The 20,064-nt window shown below is 39.7% G+C and overlaps 1 protein-coding gene across 3 annotated transcripts in view; it reads left to right on the forward strand.

Annotated features, from left to right (window-relative positions):
- Positions 1–1,038: 1,038 nt before the first annotated feature.
- il16 (interleukin 16) overlaps positions 1,039–20,064 on the forward strand; it is a 29,914-nt gene continuing 10,888 nt past the window's right edge. Inside the window, exons 1-15 of one of the 3 annotated variants that reach the window (XM_026293368.2) lie at positions 1,039–1,177; positions 4,661–4,910; positions 5,263–5,542; positions 8,898–9,037; positions 10,943–11,060; positions 13,570–13,713; positions 14,032–14,137; positions 14,327–14,475; positions 15,568–15,678; positions 15,916–16,030; positions 16,911–16,984; positions 17,078–17,327; positions 17,769–17,886; positions 18,066–18,198; positions 19,324–19,411. In XM_026293368.2, the coding sequence (XP_026149153.1) occupies positions 1,165–1,177; positions 4,661–4,910; positions 5,263–5,542; positions 8,898–9,037; positions 10,943–11,060; positions 13,570–13,713; positions 14,032–14,137; positions 14,327–14,475; positions 15,568–15,678; positions 15,916–16,030; positions 16,911–16,984; positions 17,078–17,327; positions 17,769–17,886; positions 18,066–18,198; positions 19,324–19,411 (2,089 nt within the window). In that variant the 5' untranslated portion in view covers positions 1,039–1,164. Of the gene's footprint in view, positions 1,178–4,660; positions 4,911–5,262; positions 5,543–8,897; positions 9,038–10,942; positions 11,061–13,569; positions 13,714–14,031; positions 14,138–14,326; positions 14,476–15,567; positions 15,679–15,915; positions 16,031–16,910; positions 16,985–17,077; positions 17,328–17,768; positions 17,887–18,065; positions 18,199–19,323; positions 19,412–20,064 lie in introns of those variants that run through there. The other 2 variants (XM_026293369.2, XM_026293367.2) reach the window with 2 other exon arrangements.

A 20,064-nucleotide genomic window follows, 5' to 3' on the forward strand; every position in this document is an offset into this window, starting at 1 on the left:
TTTCATACCAGTCTATCACAGGGCTGACAAAGGGACAGACAACCATTCCTGAAGATGATCTTTATAGGAATCTGTTGCTGAAGTTCAGCTCCTGAGCCACAGTAACACAGGTGAGCCACTAGAGGGAGGCACAACAAAATAAAAAGCAAACTCTCCTCACCTGAGATATTTGACTCATTTGTCAGAAGGATGCACAAACATTTATATGAAGAATTTAGTTACAAAATGTGTTTATTGTGATTAAATTCTTAAACAACTTCTGAAGACTTGGAGACTATAGAAGACCCCTCACAGGTGTAGATTACTGAGCTGGCTGAGAGCGGACCTCTCTTAGCACGCTAAGCCAAAGGTCATAGACATCGCTATAAGTGTTCTGCTTTTACCAAAGGGTCCCCAAAAATGAGATAAATTAAATTTGAATGGCCTGTCATGACACAAAATAGCTCCTGCTAGACAGCACCCTTTTTGTGAAAAAGTGTTTACTTGATAAATAACACACATTTATGTTCCTTCATACCCAAACCACATATCAAACTCCATTAAGACCTCACCACCCATCAAAGCCCATCTAAAACAGAGTTCGTCCACAGTGGTTTTCTCCATCCACAGCCGCAACCAAAATCAACCCTAAATTTGTGTATGTACTGTCCAGCACTGCAGTCCAAACAGCAACAAAACTAGTTTCACACACACACTGGAGTGCCCACAGAGAATCTATTCATGCAGCATATGCATATGCAGTATGTACCCACACATACACATGTGGGCTCACATACATGGACTCCAGAGCCTTGTAAAAGACTACAACCACTGTGTGATGCAAAGTAGGTGTGAGGTCAAGCCCAGCTACATGTGGTGTTTTCCTCTCTGGAGCTGGCTCACAGGAAAGGGGCAGTGAATTTGGGGAGTCGTGCGTTACTGAGACAGTGTTGTGTTCTCCAGACAGAGGGGGAGGATAAGGAGGGAGGAGGAGGGAGGAGGAGGAGAAGAGGTACGGGCACATTACCCCAGATGAATCACAGCGAGTAGTCCATGCGTTGAGTGCTACATCAGTTTTTGACCTGATCTGCTGTTTGGACTTCTACCTGTCTGTCTGGAGTGAACTCATCTGTATCCACTGCTCTTACCTTCAACAGAAGCCTTGGAAACTGGGTGAAAGATAGAATGATTGACTTTGGTAAGTAGAAACTGAAGGGTTTTTAATAGTGCATAATTAGCTGAACCATGTGTCTCTCTGACTGGAATTCAACTTAACATATATGACTATAAAGATTAGGAAGTAAGAGCATAAAATCTGTTTCTGAGGTGTATCTGAGTATTGTGTAACTATCGAAATTAGTTGCAGAGTTGAGAAGTTAAATGATGCACTTGTTTGCCTAAAGGCTGAATGTGTGTAATAATCTAGGTGTGTGTTTGGATTCCTGCATCCACTTGAACACAGAGATCCTTTATGAAAACACAAATTACATAACTTGGTGTATGTCCATTCCAAGTCAACCTTTAGAGTGCAAATAGCCCAGTGAAGGCAGCAGTGGAAGGGCATGGCTTCCTCTCTGCTCTCCCCACAGCCAAGCATAAAGCCAGAGCCAGACTTAGATACAACCGCATAGCCACACACAGCATGCAGTAGTCATTCCACCCTAACACAACAGAGGCTACACCAGCTGAACTTCCCTCAAAAGTGTGAGATCATTTGCATAAGAAGAATTCAAGATCAATCAAGTCCTCTTCAGGGCCAAGCTCAAAAATAATCTGTACAAACTGTACTCATTGTACAAGTCATGGATTTTTCATTTTCAGTGTGACTGGGAGGTTTCCCCTTCAGGTGGCTCTGTTGGCTGTCTTCTGTAGCTCCTGCTCCATCTCTCAGGCTGGAAAAATCCCCAGTGAAAACTCCAAACAACACACACGTTGTTCAGCTGTGCAGCCACTCCACCCTCTGCTTTCTCTCAATGACATTCTGTTAAGACCCTGCCTCGCTAATGCTACAGGCACAAAGTACATGTACACACATGTACACACACACACATTTATGAATATGCAGTCATGCATGTTCACACTGTTCATTCAGCCTGTATTCTAAACACACCTTTTAACAGGACGCACACTGCTCTTAACTCCATCACTCGCAGTTTTTCCTCTTTGCTGGACTTACTCTGTACTTCTGGCATCAACAAATGTCCTCTTCCCAAATAGAAAAAAAAAAAAAAAATCAGTGATACTAAATTTAATTATACATTTACTTCCTCCTCCACTGGTCAAAACATTTCAACATTTTATCTTTATCACCAAGTTTTCCCTAAATCACCAAGTTAGAGAAAAATAATTCTCATTTAGTATGGAGCACTTTTTGCCAATACAGTATCTCAGTAAATATTCCTTGTATAAAGTTGTTTTAGCAGCGTGCATCAAATTTGTGCTTGATATGTGATACTCAACTCGAGCGCCAAAGATTTTCTCCAAATTAGAACCAAGAACAGAGATGGTTACTATAGTCCTGCGGGTCTGATCTGGCTCTATCTTAATGCACATGAGCATTTATATTCACATTTTCCCGTATGGTTGAATAGTTGTTTTAGACAGTAGCTTAGACTACTCTAAGTCTTCCCACTGTGCTGGCATACGTCCAGCTGAAGACTATCAGCCTATGAAAGGAGAAGAGTGGGAGAGATGGAGACTTATAAGGGCTTATAGGCCTCCAGCATAGAGATCCATGTCTCCGCTTCCTGTCTATCTGGCCAACACAACAGCAGACTAATGCTCCATAATTGCTAACACACTTCCAGGATCACAGCCACTGATTCACCAGAAATGCAAGTCTTTCCTTTATATTCCATCGCTGGAACTTGGGGTAACCTATTTATTTAGTTACTCAGATATTTATTCACCTATTTTCATTTGTAGTGTATTTTTACTGTAACATTTCTTACATACTGTAAATTCACTCTCAGTAGTTCAGATGCAGATAACAGAGCTGAGAGCTCACCTTGCTGCCTCGTGGTCAGCTTGTAGAGTACTGTTTTTACTGTCTGTTATGTCTCACCTGCATGTACTAACATTCACAGCACAGAGAGGCATTTATCAGCATATGGGCTGCCACATCACTGTAACTGAGCAGCAAAAGCCAACTGCATTGAGTTCTCATTCTTTATGCACTCTCAGAAATAAATGAGACCCAATCAAAACAAAGTATCAGACATAGGGTCAGTTCAGAAAGCAAAATTCTGCGAGTACTAATTAACCTGCCTATTATAGACATACTTCAGCTTAAATATGTTTCCTGTTGACAGGAATTCATTGAAAACTGTAACTCAGACAGATTGTGGAGAAGGTCTCATGTTGGCTAGAATATATAACTTTGTCTTTGTCCAAAAGTAAAACACCAACCAGCGCCTCTGAAACTCACTGACAAATTTAATTCAGTTTGTTTAACAGGTGCACAAACCAAAGTGTACAATGGGCAGTTTGCTGTTTTTGAGAGTTTTGTATCAGACTGTTTCTTGGCCAGGATTTGTCCAACACACATCAGCACTTGAAACAGCAATTAACTGGAATGCTTTACAGTGAGTCAAGCCTCACAGCAATCCAAGTCAAAACCCCTGATAATAGACCAACCCAACAGACATGGCGAGCCAATAAAAAGTCAGGAGTTATTTACTTTCCCATGCCAAGTTTGACAGTTTCACAAGTTCTCTGATGCTGACTAATAGGAGCACAGAGCACCTGTCCACCCAATCTGTGACACCACCGACCCAATCACTTACACATATTGTGTTGTGTTGTGAAAGATGGTAAAATATAAATGACTGAGGTCTAACAAGAATTTCTGACTCCAAGATTGTGTATCTGACACAATGTCCATCTTTGAGAAATAACAAATAATCAAACTTCTGACTAGACACAGTAAACTGAAGAAATGGAAAACCTTTCCTGGTCCACAGTGTCATTTTCTGAATCACTGAAAATTAAAGTCTCAGCAGCTACCAAGCTAAAGGGATCCTAGTCAAGAAAGTGCAAATGTGTAGTGCAGTGAAAGCAGCAACATCACATGCATGTGCAGAACTGCTCAAATGTTCTGACTGGGTGAGGGGGCTGGGAAAAACAGTGGCAAGATAATGATGTCAGGCCAAAGGCCTTATGGGTTTCAGTTAAAGAGCATATGCATGTTGTTCACTAAGTGTTCATTGCAAATGTGAAAGGCCATCTACACTAACATGTATAATGCATCCGAGGGTCATCCTATAGTACTTTCTGCTGTGTGCAGCATTGACAAGTACAGGCCATTATTCACTCCAGCCCGTTAATGGGACCAGTATTGTTACCTTTTATCTCACATAGCATAGATTACCAGAGATTTGCCTTTAGCAATAATTGAGCCTCTACTGCCTCACTGTTTCTGTGCCCATGTTCTAGACACTTTAGTGATTTCAGACTTTTCTTTGTGCTGTGCGTGAAGTGTCTATGTATTTCTTGAAGCAGCAGTTTGATTAAGCTTCAGTCATGAGGACTGAGAACATTTTCATTTTGTTTTTCACGGGGAGAGGAAGAATACGGCTTTTATCTCTGCTACCCTCCACAATTGCCTCGGCAGTTTCTCAGAACACTTACATGCACAGATGCAGTCAGACTGTCCTAACTGAATTTTCTAATTGCCCTCCAGAGCGTCCCTCTCCATTAGGCTTCGGGCCGGCTGGGAGGAGTGTGTTGGTTGAGCTCCCGGCACACACACATACACACACACACACATTGATGGCCATGCCTCAGAGATACTCCCACCAAAGGAGGAAAGCCAGCACAGCGGCCGCTAGGAGGATGGAGAGGAGACGCAGGGACCAGGGGAAAAGCAGCTACAACAACAACCCAACCAGCAGCCACAACCACCGGTCCAAGAAGTTGGCCATGCTCTCCAGGTACCACCCCACTCAAAGCTTGACGACTAGGGCTGTGCTCACCACACACAAAGTTTGGTTATCAATTGTTTCTTTAGCAGTAGTATGTAGCCTTCATAGGCTGATGCAAATATTTATGAAGTTTCATAGTCCAGAATATGCTGCACATTGATTGGTTCTAACTTATGACAACCAGGGATGATAGTTTGTGTACTTCATTTCAGCTTTAGCTCTGATATACAGCATATGTACTTCATGTACACTTGCACATCAATACTGCTTTAATTCCTGCATCACTCCTGTATTTTATGCTCTTGCAGAATTGAAGTTTGACATTTAATGTATGAAACTTACTTTCACTGACTCTCTACAGGTCCCTGATCCTGTGTCACTCTAAAGCCAAAGATGACTGTCTGGAAGAGAGACATGCTGGGGAAGTGTCACATGGATGTAGGACACTGGGTCCAAGCTGGATGACAGATGTGACTGTTCAGGATCAAACAGGCTACAGAGATACAGAGAATGGACACTGGAGGATGACCCAGCATTCAGCCCTGGAGAAAAGAGGAGGCAGTGAGGCAGATAACCAGGTGCAGCATACCACCTCACTCAGGGAGAATAAAAGGAGCATACGAAGGTCCTTCAGCATCAAGGTATGACTGCAGTTGTTTGCATTTGTGTTATCATTTGCATATAAAAATAAACACATTTTGGACCAATTGCAACCATAGTTACCTCTACTTTAAACTGAGCAAGATAGAAAAGCCTCTTTGTTCCCTTATTAACAACTATGCTAGTGGCTTTAGGGATGGCAATCATTAGTCAGTCCACCTCTTTATTGTGGCACTGAAATAAATCAAAACCCAATGAATGGCTTCACATTTTATACAGACATTCAGAGTTCCCAGGGGATGAAACTACTGACTTTGGTGACCCCATGATTTTCTGACATTAACATTTGTTTTCCTTTCCTACACTGGCACAGAGCAGCACACACTCTCAATGTTTGATGAGTCTCCAGACACTGAACAGAGCTACTGAGTAACAGACTTTCAGACAAACATCTGTGATAACAGAACTGCAGTACAGATATCAGAACAGATTTTAAAGCGATTATTCCCCTCAAAGTGATTGTTTTTCTTTTTTAATAATCAAATTTTACATTTGAAAAATTGATATTACTTAAATCCTAGTTTGTCAAAACGGGCAGTTAAAGAAATGTGATAGTTGATTTATAAGTTTTCAAACAGAGTAGAGTGTTTTACTAATTTAGTGAACAGCATCAGTATCCAAGTTATAATTACAACTAAAGCTCCTCTATATCTGATATGAACTATCATAATATGACTTGGAAATCAAACATAGACAACATCCTTGAGCCGTTGTTCAAAGTGAGTGAACCCAAACCTACTGGATATAATGTGAATGTGTCTGTGTACAGTATTTTTAATCATCCCTCGATAACCTTAACTGCCTTGTTGTTCTGTGATGTGAAAACTTTCAAGTCGTTTGAATGCAGCTTCACACCTTGTTCACTCAGCGACTGCTCAGCTGTGTGAAGGCGAGACGGGAGCCCAGCATTGTGCTGTGCTCTCTGTCCAGTTCTCTTTTTGTGTTTCTTAAACAGCTATAAGATATTTGAGGCATTTTTATTCTGAGGAACTGAGAGCAACACTATGAATGGATTTCCAGGAGAAACCTGGACACACATTTCCAGTGCATTTGCAATGACTGTTTGATTTGTCAGACAGCACATCTTAAGACTTGTGGTAAGAGGCCATAAACCAGCCATTACATGCAATTGTGTTGCCCAACAACGTCATTTAAAGAACCAATATAAAGTTTTAAGTAAAATTCAATCTCCAATTATTCTATAATCATCACTCCTAGCCATAGTGGCCATGGTTCAGCAAAACTGATGTAGTCTGGAATACAAATAACAGTCAGTGCTGTATTTTCTGGTGTGGGCAGTCCCATATTAATTCACAGTTCTCAATCAGTGTAACATTAAATTTGTTATTCCATGGATCACACTGTAGATGATTTAAGAACAATTGTAACATGGATACGCTCCAAAATATTATTTTAGACATAAAGTAGTTAAGTAGTCACATCCTAGTCACAAGCAGTGTTATGCATGAGCGCTGTTCATCGAATGCACTCATTTCTCAGTGAATGGTGAACTGAACAGATCAGGTTACAAGTAAAGACCTCGAATGTGAGGGTTGCTAACATGCAGGGTGGTGAGTGTCAACAACAAAGCTTTGTTCAATTGATTTTTTTATACTGCTCATATTCTGTGAACAACCTTTTTCTCAGCAATAACCAGAACAAGTGGCAATTCTCACAACACAGGCAACTAGAGTTATCAAACAAATGTGATGGAACAAAATGGGATCTGCTCTTGAAATGTGTTGATGTCAAATCATGACGTAGCAGAAAACAGAAATACTCAAGTGGATGAATAGGAGGAAGTTCTAGATGTTTTCTACTTCTCAGAGAAGTTTGTTTGAGATTAAACAAAATAGAAGAAATGAACATGAACCAGTTTTTGTGAGAGGAGTAAACTTTGTCCTAGAGCTTTTGAACTTGCACAACACTGGCCCCAGGGCACGCTCAGTGTGTATTAAAGCCATAGTCAGTTTATGTGCATGAATTGTCACATTCATTCAACAGTAATAATCATATGTTGAGTGTTTCTGCACATGGCTCCTGCAGCCCACCAGAAAAGCCTGATTCTGCCTGTTAAACATTTGCTATTTCACATGCTGCTCTCAACTGTCAGATTAACCTGCTTTTTGAAATATTTTTATTCTTGACAGAATATGTAGAACTGAGTTTGTTGTGTATTTTAGCCTGGATATGGTATGCTAACATGCAAACATTGTGCCATGTACGCTGTGGGAGTGTTCCTGTCTAATTGTAATCATAATCACATGCTCTGCGTTGGTGTGTGGGTGGACTGGGAGCCGTGGCAGGCCTGAATGTCAAACAGTGACACAAAGACAGGGTTTGTTGTGCTGTGCTGTTACTACAGCTCAGCCTCTCAGCACATTTTACCAACTTCATCACTCACCTTAAATAAATTAGACATACTGAAAACTACCATTGTTTGTGGTTTGACACTACACATTGTCAACATGCAGGCAGCGCTCATCATGCCTAACATCTGAGCTTACTATGTTAGTATGCTAGCATGTGCTAATTAGCACAAAACTCATTGTGCAAAGTTATGACATTTCATCCATATATTTAGGATATTTCAGTCAGGAAGTAATGGCCTGACCAGCCAGATATGTTGATGTTACTGTCTAAAAAGTATCCAATAGCACAGGGCAATGAAAACTATTCTTTTTATAGTACTATCAATATATTAACCACTGACAACAGAGACTATGTACCAATTATAGTGAAGACCTTACAGAGGGATGTTATATACAACTTCATGGACTGAAGCCCAGGCTGCTGAACGGTCCAACTGAAGCTGAGCTCAACAGTAATTTAATGGACCAGTGTTTTCCCTCTGGGACTAATTCATGCCAGGTCGAACATCAATCATTCTTAATCACCTATTAGACAGAACTAATATTAGAGCTATATTGTTTCTTTATGATTAGACTAATTCTTTACAGTCAAACAGACAGAATGAAGTAGTGAATAAGGTCATTTCCAATAAGAGCAATAATGATGCTCATGAGTTATTGGATTTCTTTTGTTTAACACACTAATATCAAGGCTATACTGGACCTCAGAGCTCACATAAATAACACAACCAGTTTACTGTTGATATCTGCTCACATGCTATCCCCTTAAGAGTCATTGAAACATACATGATATTGCCCACTGAGCTTCACCTCCAAACATGGCCCAGTTCATGATCCTATAAAACCTTACTGTGTTTTCAATTCCTGGACTGTCAACTCAGTCAGATGGCTGATATGCTCAAACCTCGCTTTCTACTTACTAGCACAGAGGTTTCTTTATTCAATGTGTGTGTTTTGTATGTAGGAGAGCAGTATCTGGAGGATGTGTGTAGCCACAGGGCCCACCGAGGAGGTGTGTGGACCACAAATGGCTGATAACAGCGTCCAGACGCAGGACAAAGGCACTAATGTGGAGCCAGGGAGGAATAGAGGGAACCTACGCAGGTGATAAAAGTCAATACCACAACTCTAAGTGGATTATTTCTTAGGAATGTGCTGGCCAAATTGTACAAGCTGCACTATGCTAGATGCATTTGTTTCATCAGGCTAAATGAGAAAATGTAGCAGCAAAAGAAAAGCATTAAATTATAAGAACAGACCAAGTCATTCTGAATAAAGTAGCTGAACAAATGATGTCTGACATACATCCAGTTTCCACTTGCATTAGTATGTAAGCTGTATCTGGATACATGCTACTGTTAATGCACAGTGAACACACTACAATCCTAATGGACAAAGCACATCTAAAAGTAGCTCACATTGTGATTGTAGGTGTAAATAACATCTGCACAGTCCTGTCACATTTTTTAAGAAAAAAAAAAAGTACTGACCGAACAAGATGAAAGGTCACCTAACTCCACCTATTCCTGGTGGTGGAGACAAGCCCTTCCTCTGCAAAGGAAAAATAAGTACAGTCCATAAAGCAGCATCACTTCAGGAGACTCTCAAGGGACCACTACAATGTGCAAGAGGAGAGTCGACAGGGATAGGTGAGCTAGCACTAGTGCTAGTAAGTGTTTCCACTGGAACTGTAATCTACCCATAATGTGTGCCTGCATGTGTTTGACTGACAGATGCAGCACATTAGTGGATGATGTTGCGGCGCTTTGGGGCAAAGGTTCAGCCAGATGCTGGATGACTGTGTATTCTAACCAGAATATTTGGTTTCCCAGCTGTAGTGGTACCATTGTGAAAAACTGAGAGGCAGTGTTTTTTTTTTTTTTTTGGCAGCCATAAAGAACATGGCCTTGAACATGAACATGGTCTTACAGCAGAAAGGGGAATGTTTATTAATACCAAGTGAAAAGCAAAAGGCTGCCACTATCATGTTCCTTCAGAAATACAAATAGTGGTATTATACCTGCATAATTTAGTTAACTAGAGTCTGCATGTTTCCAAACCCTTATGCATAAAAGTACGTTTAACACGTATCTACACTGTTACTGACACCAGTTAAAACAACCACAACATCAAATTGAAAGTCCTGTGGAACTACTGAAACCTGATTCCACAGAGCTGAATTTAAAGGTGACCATGGACCTTTCTTGTAAATAAATTAAAGTTCTATTTACTTATAGAGTCACCTGCCAAAATGGATTTCTTCCTTATACTGCATTTGGAAAAACTGATATATAAATAAATAAAAACTAACGATTGCACTAATAACCTATCTCACTGAAAAAAATCTTTAGAAAAAAAGGTTTTAGTAAAAAAAAACAAACAAAAAAAACATACAACAGGACTTTGTGCTTGACCTTTAGATTTAGCTTTTGCATGAAAGGGGACTTATAATTCCCATGTCAGCTTACTACCATACTTTCTGGAGTTTGTGTCACACTTTGTGTTCAGAATAGAGACAAAACTGCCAGCAGCTCTCAATTCAAGGACCTATTTGTGGATTTGTTCCTCCCATTCAGGATATCATCACTAGCCTTTTTATTTTCTATTTTTTGTTCCCCCCATATACAACTCAGTCCGTGACAGGTTTTTCACTCACTCCACATATTCCTTCTACTGTTTGATTGCTGTTTTCAGCTGCATACTTTATAATTTGCAGTTTAAGTTCTCAAGTCTACTGTTAGAATTATATTTCAATGTAGTGCAAAAGTAAACCATTTCCTTTTTCTGTATTAATTTCATTTGAGCCATGACTGTAAACAGTGACATCTCATGCCAGACTTAAAGCACTGGAATATTAATTGATTTTGAACACAAGTCACAGGAGAAGCTAGATGACTACAAGAAGTGCATGTTATACTCCAGAAAATATGGTCATGTTTATTTGAATGAGTCATGTAATACAGTTTCGTGCTTGAATACTTTTGGAATTTCTGTGTGTTTTCTGTTCAGAGGCTGCAGCTTCCTGAGCCCAGACAAGCTGGCACCTTTTAACGGACAGTTTCTAAATGGCAGCACTTGGATGGAGGGGGAGGGAACAAGGAGCATTCACATCAAAGCCTGTAGTGAGGTAATAGCAGCTGACACAAGAAAATGGACGCTAGCGTTGACTTTGTTCCTCTATTAATAACATTTAAAAAAACATTACCTTGCTGTCTGCAGCCAAATAAAACTAATTACTAGCATGCACCACATCTCTGCAATTCTGTACGTTGCCATTGATTCAGTTGCTTGAGATGAATAATTTCTATAATGAGAATTCATCATAGGAAATAGCAATTCAGATTCAGTGTAGATACAGTCGCTTGCATATATGGTTTTGACCTGCTCATGCAAATTGTTGTGCAAGATAATTCAATTCAATTCAGTTTATTTGTATTGCACCAAATCACAATACAATCATCTCAAGCCACTTTACATAGAAACCAAACAAATCCCTTATGAGCAGTGGAGATGAAAAGCTCCCTTTAATGGAAATTGTTATAAATTGCTAAATGTTCTTACAAAGTCATTACATCAGTGTAACCCCTTCATTCTCTTATGCATATGCTTATATTGAGGCTGTGCCATGCAGTCCCTCATAGCTGCTAGAATCCTACGATCAATGTCTTATTAACACACAGTACTCTAACACGTACTGTAGTAACAGAGGCATGAATTTGTTTGTGTGTCTCCTGTGTGATGTGTTGATTGAAATAAAAAATAAGCCTGACCGTAGATGGATTGAAAAAGACGCTAGAAGCCCCCTCCCTACACTAACTATTCTGTGAGTGGGCATGGAATTTTTCTCATGCTGGAATCACATTCCCAGTCGTCCCACACCCATACTCAGACACAAGGCTCTATGGAGTCCACTTAGAATCAATGCTTATACAATCTGTAGGATTCACTCAATAGATATATTACAGACAGGACAAGTCAAAGAATTTGATACATGGTGACATAACTCACAAAGAAGGAACAACAGTTTGGGAATCTCATCTTGGAATGAAAATTCTGGGAACTGTTATGTAATCTTACATAAGGTTCTTGGTAAAAGTCTAAGAAAGTGAAATGTTATTGATTAAATTTAGTCTGTGCAGCAAGTATCATCTCGATGAACTGCTTTGTCAAAAAAGACCAGCATGCTTTATGTATGGAATTGTCATTTAGTGCTGAGACCCAGCATGGTGTGTTTTCACTGCTCCTGAGCAGTCACAGAGGCAGTAAGGATTATTTTTCAGGCTCTAGTACTTTTTTTTTTTTTTTGCTGCAGGAGTGTTCATGCTGGGCACTGTAACACCTTATCATGCTGCCAAGTCTTTCTGAGTCACTTTTAAAAGGCTGTGGAAACCTGAACAGCAGAATGAAAAAGAAATTTAGAAAAAGAGCAGTAGGAAAGAATGTCTAACATGTGACGAGTGGCCTCAGCTGATTCTGTTTTCAACCCTGTCACTGATATTTTTTCCACAATAATGACTTCAACATTGAAAACACCTTTTTTAACGTGGTTCTTAGTTCAGTTCAATGCACAGAATATTTAGAAAACGTTACCATGAATACTTGTAGATTTAAAGTCAGGGAACTGACGGAATGTCATCTGTACTACAACATCTACCATATAAGGTTTTACCACACTCAGGTGATGTGCTGCTACAGACTTGTGATCTGCTCAGTAGCTTAGTATACACCATGGTGTTTAGTACTGACCCATTCCAGAGTTTAACTTTTATTCAGGACATAAAGACGGTGATTTGCTCTTTCAGAAGTTACATCATCGATTTTTAAAAGAGCTGAAGTGAATCTGATACACACACACACACACACGCACACGCACACACACACACACACACACACACACACTCAATCATTCTATGACTGCACATTACAATGAACTCGATTACATACTATTCTACTCTACTACAATACTACTTCCACTACAATCTGTATAATATACGCTCCACCACATATGCTCAGCCATCTTGTTGCAAGCCTTTTCACTTTCTCTTACACACATACATAACATACATAGTCTCACATGAGCTACACATTTCATACTCATAGTATTTGCTGTAATGTTGTAGTATAATAATTTATACCATCAGAAATCTAGATGTAAGAAAAATGATAATTAAAATTGGTAATCATTTTAAAAGACTGTCCATGTGTTTTATTAATTTTAATTATTAATTTGAATTCCATAGTTGAGGTTAATAATTTATGAGACTGATATTTAAGACAGTGAGGCTGATCTGAATATATGCTTTTACTATTTTACTATTAGTAAATTAAATGCATCTGAAATACCCCATTGTAGGACTAATAAAAGTTCATCTCATCTTATGTATCTGTCTTGGCTATAGACTATTCAGTGCAGTTAACAATCCTAATAATCAGGATTTGAAACCACAGTGGACAGTAATGATTAGACTGATGTCTTGCTTTGTACTGTGTGTGGAATTAGAACTACCGCTAAGTAAGAAAGGTCAGTTTAAACATTAAAGGTACACTCTTGTTGTGCAATGTCCTGCAGAGCTTGTATGACTCATGCTGGGCCACAATTGAAACATGTCTCCCTGTCTGTGTGTTGTGTACTTCAGGATGTTTCCACCTGTGAAGACACTGTCCATTCACATAGTCTGGCTACAAGTCCACAGCACTCTGCTCTCATTTCCCCATCTGATTCTCCAATGCTGTCTGGATACACAGATGAAGAACTGATGGCCAACAACAATCACCTCAAGGTAAACTAAACATTTACCAAAAACGTAATCCAATTATTATTAATTGTTGAATTCAGAGATGGGCAACCCATGTTCCTCGAGGACCACTGTGCTGCCCTACTCACTACTGATCTACCTGGATCAGGTGTGTTAAGTCAATCAGAAGCTGGAAGATCCCAATTCACTTCATCTTCTGAGCGTCTCTGATCCAGGCTCACTCACTCATGGTTTAATTGTTTTAATGTGTTTCTATACTGACATTAACGTTTTGGACTTGGCAGGTAGCTGTGTATGTCCATTTGCCCTAAACCTTGCAACCTTGTGTATGTGTCTGTGTAGTTACCCATACCAGAGGTGAATGAGGAGAGAAGCTGGGAAACAGAGAAAACTGAGCAGAGCCCACCAAGACAGACGGCCAGCAACAGGACACGCTCCAATTCAACCAGTGTGTATCATACAGTTTTTACCCAGTAGTACTATACATTTGTAATGGTATGAGTGTATAAACAGCTACTTTAAATAAAACTTACACAAAAGTAGTTTTTTTTTTTTTTTTTTTACAGGGGCAGTAATTTTGAGGGACAACAATTTCAACCATATCTTTAGGCTTTAATGATTATGTGTCTATAACCAGGTGTTCATCCATACTGGATTGGGGATCTGGACAGCATCATCATGACAACTGCAGAGCTCTATGGCAGTCACCCCCATGCGAATGGGGGTTTAATTGGAAACAGGAAGTCTCTGTCCCAGCAACTGGAGTTTCCCCACACTGCTACACAGGTATTATATATTATTTTACTTGACATTATGAACTGAATGCATTGAGGATCACACACGTTGGCCTTACATATCTATTGATATATGTCAGGTTAACATGACGTTTTTACTTCACAGTCCCAGTAAGAATCTGAAAAAAGGACGAGCAAACCTCATACACATGCTGAGAGATTAATGTAAAGAGTCAAACAAAATAATGGGCCCGGAAGAAAAACAAGGCAGGAATAAACAGTGATTAGACAAACACAATCACCTAACCCCAGGCAACCACTCCAAAAGGCCAAAAACAAGCTGCATCCAAATGCAGGTAAATCCAAACAAAGAGATCAACAGAAAACAGGAACATGACTAAAACATGGTGGGTGTAAATGCACAATCTGGCAAAGGAAAACAGTATTGACTGAAGAGACTGTATAAAGTCTATAATATAGACTATAGGGACTGTAGAGAGTCTATAGTATAAACTGTAGACTGTAGGGAGTCTATACTAGAGACTGTTTAGAGTCTACACTACAGACTGTAGGGACTGTACAGGGTCTATGCTACAGATGGTACAGATGGTAGAGACTGGTGGAGCTGATGAGGGACAGGAAACAGGTGTGATGGGAGTCAGGACTGGGTAACAAGGGAATGGGAGACTGGATATAACATTTAATGACAAAGGCTGAAAATAACAGTGCCAGGACAGAACTGTCACAGAAGAAGTCAACGAATGCTAAACAGATACAAACAAGCCAGAGCAGGCAGCAGAACAGACTGTAGCCAGGAGGCTTTCTAAACCAAAAAGAAGCAAACAGTGTTAGTTTAGCTTAAACACAAAGAAAAACTTGTCCAGTGCAAAGGCTCATGATCTGGACACTTACCAGTAAGACAGCTTGGCTTAGGCCTAGACAAATAGCAGCCAATTGTTATCAGAAGATACGGTATTTGTATTTGATGGTTTCAAGAATTAAAACCAGTAAATAATTCATACAAAGTATTGCTGCTAATATTATCAAGAAAATGTTACTACTGGTAGTAAAGAGAAAAAATAATTGTGACTAATTTAACTGCCTTGTTTGTGCTGTGTGTGTTTTACCTGCTATTTCTTTCCAGCCTGTGCATCATCCCTCCCGCTCTCTCAGCTCTGCCCAGCTGGTGCACTCCTGCAGCAACATGCAGGCCTTCATAATCTGTAATATTGTGCTGATGAAGGGCCATGGAAAGGTAGGAACCATACATTGCCACCAAAACAGTATAGCCTGTCTCTCTGACCAGTTATTATGTCTCATTTTTGTTTGTTTCAACTCCATGTCAAGACTGGTCTTACTTTCATATAAATCCAGCATTTGCAAAACAGATTGCACTGCTGCTTTGATTATGACTAAAATTACCACTGTGATTTCTGGTTAAAGTGTTAAGTAGTGCCAATGTCACCAACCTTGATTCTGCTGCTGTTCCCAGGGTCTTGGCTTCAGTATAGTGGGAGGAAGGGACAGCATGTATGGGCCAATGGGAATCTATGTCAAGACCATTTTTCCTGGAGGGGCAGCAGCTGCTGATGGAAGGCTGCAGGAGGGTGAGGAACAAACAGAAAAATGAGGCTTATACACAAACCGTATGACAAAGGTTTGAGTCATTTTATTAGCTCACCTTATTTTTCCATAATTGTGGAACTGCTGCTCTCTAGGAACAAATCTAGTAAAGTGATGTGAATTTGTAATCACATTTTTGAGGACCCATGTGCAGCCAATGAGGTACTGTAACTGTGTTTTAATAACTGACACAGACAAAGGTGAAAAATCGGCAACAACACAAGATGGCAGACACAAAGGAAGACTGGTGCAAGATGGTGGACAACATCATATAACTAACTAGCAGGCTCAGGTATTTCCAGATGAGAGGAATTTAACAGATTTCCTGCTGGTACACTGCTGTTTTGTTTTCAGCAACAAACAGGCAGGGGAGCAGGCTACTAACCAGGTCAGGGGGAAACACAGTTCATATCCAGGAAAGTAAGCAGGCAGGCAGCAAGCAGAATCAGAGTCCAGAATGAAAACAGGTGGCAACAGGTCAGAAAGAAGACCGGCTTCCAGGTAAACTGTAAACAAGCAGGAGAGTCAAAGTTTTATTAACAGTCTGGTCAGAAGCAGCCGCATGGTGCTGGCTTTTATACCCACTGATAATTTCATAGGCTGAAAAGCAGGTGTGGGAGGAGCTGGTGGAGCAGCTAAAGGTGGAGGTGGAAGTGTGTCAAAATAAAAGCCTTTACAGGAAATATAGGGGAATTTTGATATGCATTTTGCAGTTCTAAACATACAAAATCTAGATCTTAAGCTGCTAAAGCTCCTAGTTGCTTGGACAAAAAATAGAAGTGTCTTCCATCTTATCACATACTGATATGTTGTAGATGTCCAGCCTTTAATGCTCTCAGAGCTTCTGTTTGTGTGTCTGAACAGGTGATGAGATCCTGGAGCTGAATGGAGAGTCACTGCATGGTCTGACGCATGATGAAGCCCTGCACAAATTCAAAGTAAGGCAACTCCTCTGTACTGTGTTAAACTCTGCTATGTGAAGTATATTTCAAGAAGGTCCCACAAAAAGTAAAATGTCTTCCAAAATGCAGCAAATCAAAAAAGGGCTCCTGACTCTGGTGGTGAGGACCAGCCTGCGTGTGGGGGCCTTGTGTGGTCAGACACAGGTAGCTCAGCTGTGCAGGTCACGCTCCCTCAGTTCCACTACAGGTATAGCCAGAGTCAGTACTGACATTGGAGACTACAACTACCTGAACAATACCTGCAGTAACGCACTGAGCATCCCAGGTCAGCCTGCTAAACCCAGAGACCGCATCATGATGGAGATCATTCTGCACAAAGGTCAGTCCTAGAGAAAGGTAGAGATGGTATATTTATTTTGACAATCAGTAAATGATGGAAGTATTTGGGGTGTTTTATCAATTAACATAAAAAGCTTCCACTTTCTTAAATGGGATGAGTTGTTTGCTTTTTCGAGCTTCATTTAATAATTAAAAGAATATTTGGCTGTTGATGTTTTTTTACTGTTGACAAAACAAGCATATTTGAAGTGTAACTCCAGTAGACATTGCACTTCCATCACATTAAGATTCAAAAATGGCCATAATTGAAGCAGCAGATGATGATAAATCATGACTTCTCATCACACATGGGTCAAGCTCCAAAAAAGCTGGATCCTACAGTCGCCATAATGCAGATATATATTAATATGGCTAACTAAAATAAATAAAATGCTAAATCTCTTTTGAAGTGAAACCTTTATCTGCATGTGTAATTTTCCAGAGGCTGGTGTTGGTCTGGGTATTGGACTGTGCTGTGTTCCGTCTGGTGACGGATGTCCTGGGATCTACATCCACACCCTCTCTCCTGGATCTGTGGCACACATGGATGGCAGACTCCGGTATGGAGGGATAAGTATAGTAATGCATACAAAATGGGAAATAAAAATCTGTACTGTACATAAATGAGTTACAATACGAATTTATTCATTTTTATAGCCCTTAAACTATCTGCATGTCTATATATGTGTATAGTAGCTTTCTTATCCACACCTTCTGAACTTTTCTTCCCTACTTTTAGGTGTGGGGATGAGATCATGGAGATCAACGACACCGTGGTTTACAACATGGCACTGAATGATGTCTACACAGTCCTGAGCCAGTGCACACCGGGTCCAGTCCACATCATCATCAGTCGCCACCCTGACCCCAAAGTATGAAACGCCTCCACCTCCTTTACTTTAGCCAGTAGATTTATGGGATTAAAGAGCAAAGCCTGTGTTGACTCAGTGTTGATGTTGCATCATGTGTTCAACTGGGGGCCTGTGTGCTATTAGAAAGGACTCCCTTTGGCTTTCACCTTGGTGTTCTGGTCTCTCAGTCCATATTCCAGCAGGTTGGATTGAACACTAACTCACCTGTGCGTAAATATATGTATGTATTTGGTGTGAACCATAACTGTGGTCCAATAATGAGTGACAACAGGTCATTGAATGACATGATAGTATCTGAAGCTGGTGGTTACTTGTGACCTGTTCACCTCAAAATGTTTCCTGCAGTCCCTATAGCTGAAGAACATATTCTGTTGGATATGGTCCAGTTTATTTAACATAGTTGACACAATATTTAAGACATTGTAGTTGTTAGAAATTGTCTGAATATGAATTCAAACACAAAGGATTCTCAGAAACAAAACTAAGAACATGATGTCCATGGTGTGATTTTGTTCTGTTCATATGCTTCTACTCAATAACATTGTTTATCATTTGTAGGTTGACATGTAGACTTCATTTCCGTTTAAAGGATAAGGTTTCAATCATTCTGTCTTTTTCCCATGAAAAGACAAAGCCAACCATGTGTTAGTCCCTTAGTACTTTCTGATTTTGTGTCTTTCTCCCTTTGGGTCCTACTGAAGAATCTTTAGTGTCATAAAACAGCTGGCAACAATTTTCATGTGGTAGTTTAATCCACATTTGGTGCAGCAGTGAGAATCTGGCACAGCAGGACAATTGTATGTGGGATTGAGTCAAAATAAACTACAGTCTGTTTGTTCATGGTAATGAAGAAACATGTCCCAGTGCAACGATGGGTCTCTTTGATGTGGTTTTAATCGTTTTCAGCTTTTGGATACACAAACAAGGCTTGTTAGTAGGATTGAGTCACTGTTGGTTTAGGTCTATTCATGGGATTTGTTGATAATAAGAAAAATATAGAATAAAATAATCATTATATCCTAAATTCTGATTAGTTAGGTAATCACTGGGTGGCCAGTCTAGGATATATCATCACTTTATGTGACTGTTCCTGAACATATGTGTTTTGTACTCCTTGTGTCACAGGTATCGGAGCAGCAGCTGAATGATGCTATTACTCTGGCAGTGGAAAACAGCAAACTGAGAAAGGATAAGAGCCAGTGGAGTATAGATGGTAAAGATTCATTTGTTCATTTTACAAAGTCACATGTTCCTGGTTCCAAGCCTGGAACTTTTTTGCATGGTGCATTTTCTCTTCATGTTTGTCTTGAGCTTGATCCATGTTTTCTTGCACGCTCCACTCCTTTCCTATCTTGTTTTGTTTGATTTAACTGTCATTAAAATTCTAACACAAATATGGCTAAATTTTAACATTTGTATATTTAATATGATTAATCTTGCACATCTTAAAAGCTGCACAATGATTAATTTATTTCCCAGTACATACTTTTTGCATTGTAGACATTGTGACTTTTCTCAGTAATAGCTTTTGTGTTTTTTAAATAACCATAGTTGTATTCCAATAATGTTGAGTTTTGTGTACTTCATAAATATGGGAAATTCACAATAAAATGCATTAAATAAAGAATTGTTTCTTCCAAAAAAAAAAATCTGGATTGTACACTTCCAATAATGCAGCTCAAACATACTGCTTTAAAGTCAGCATTGCTTACTGTTAGAAATTTGTTAATCTGTCCTCTGGCCCAATAACCCATACTAGCATTAATCCAACCTTACTGACATAATCAGTGTTATTTTCTTAGACTTTAGAAAGTTGTGCCACAAAATAACTGTTTTTAAGTTGCCCTTTAAGTTAGAACAATATTC

Source organism: Mastacembelus armatus, chromosome 3, assembly GCF_900324485.2.
Source record: "Mastacembelus armatus chromosome 3, fMasArm1.2, whole genome shotgun sequence".
NCBI lineage: Eukaryota > Metazoa > Chordata > Actinopteri > Synbranchiformes > Mastacembelidae > Mastacembelus > Mastacembelus armatus.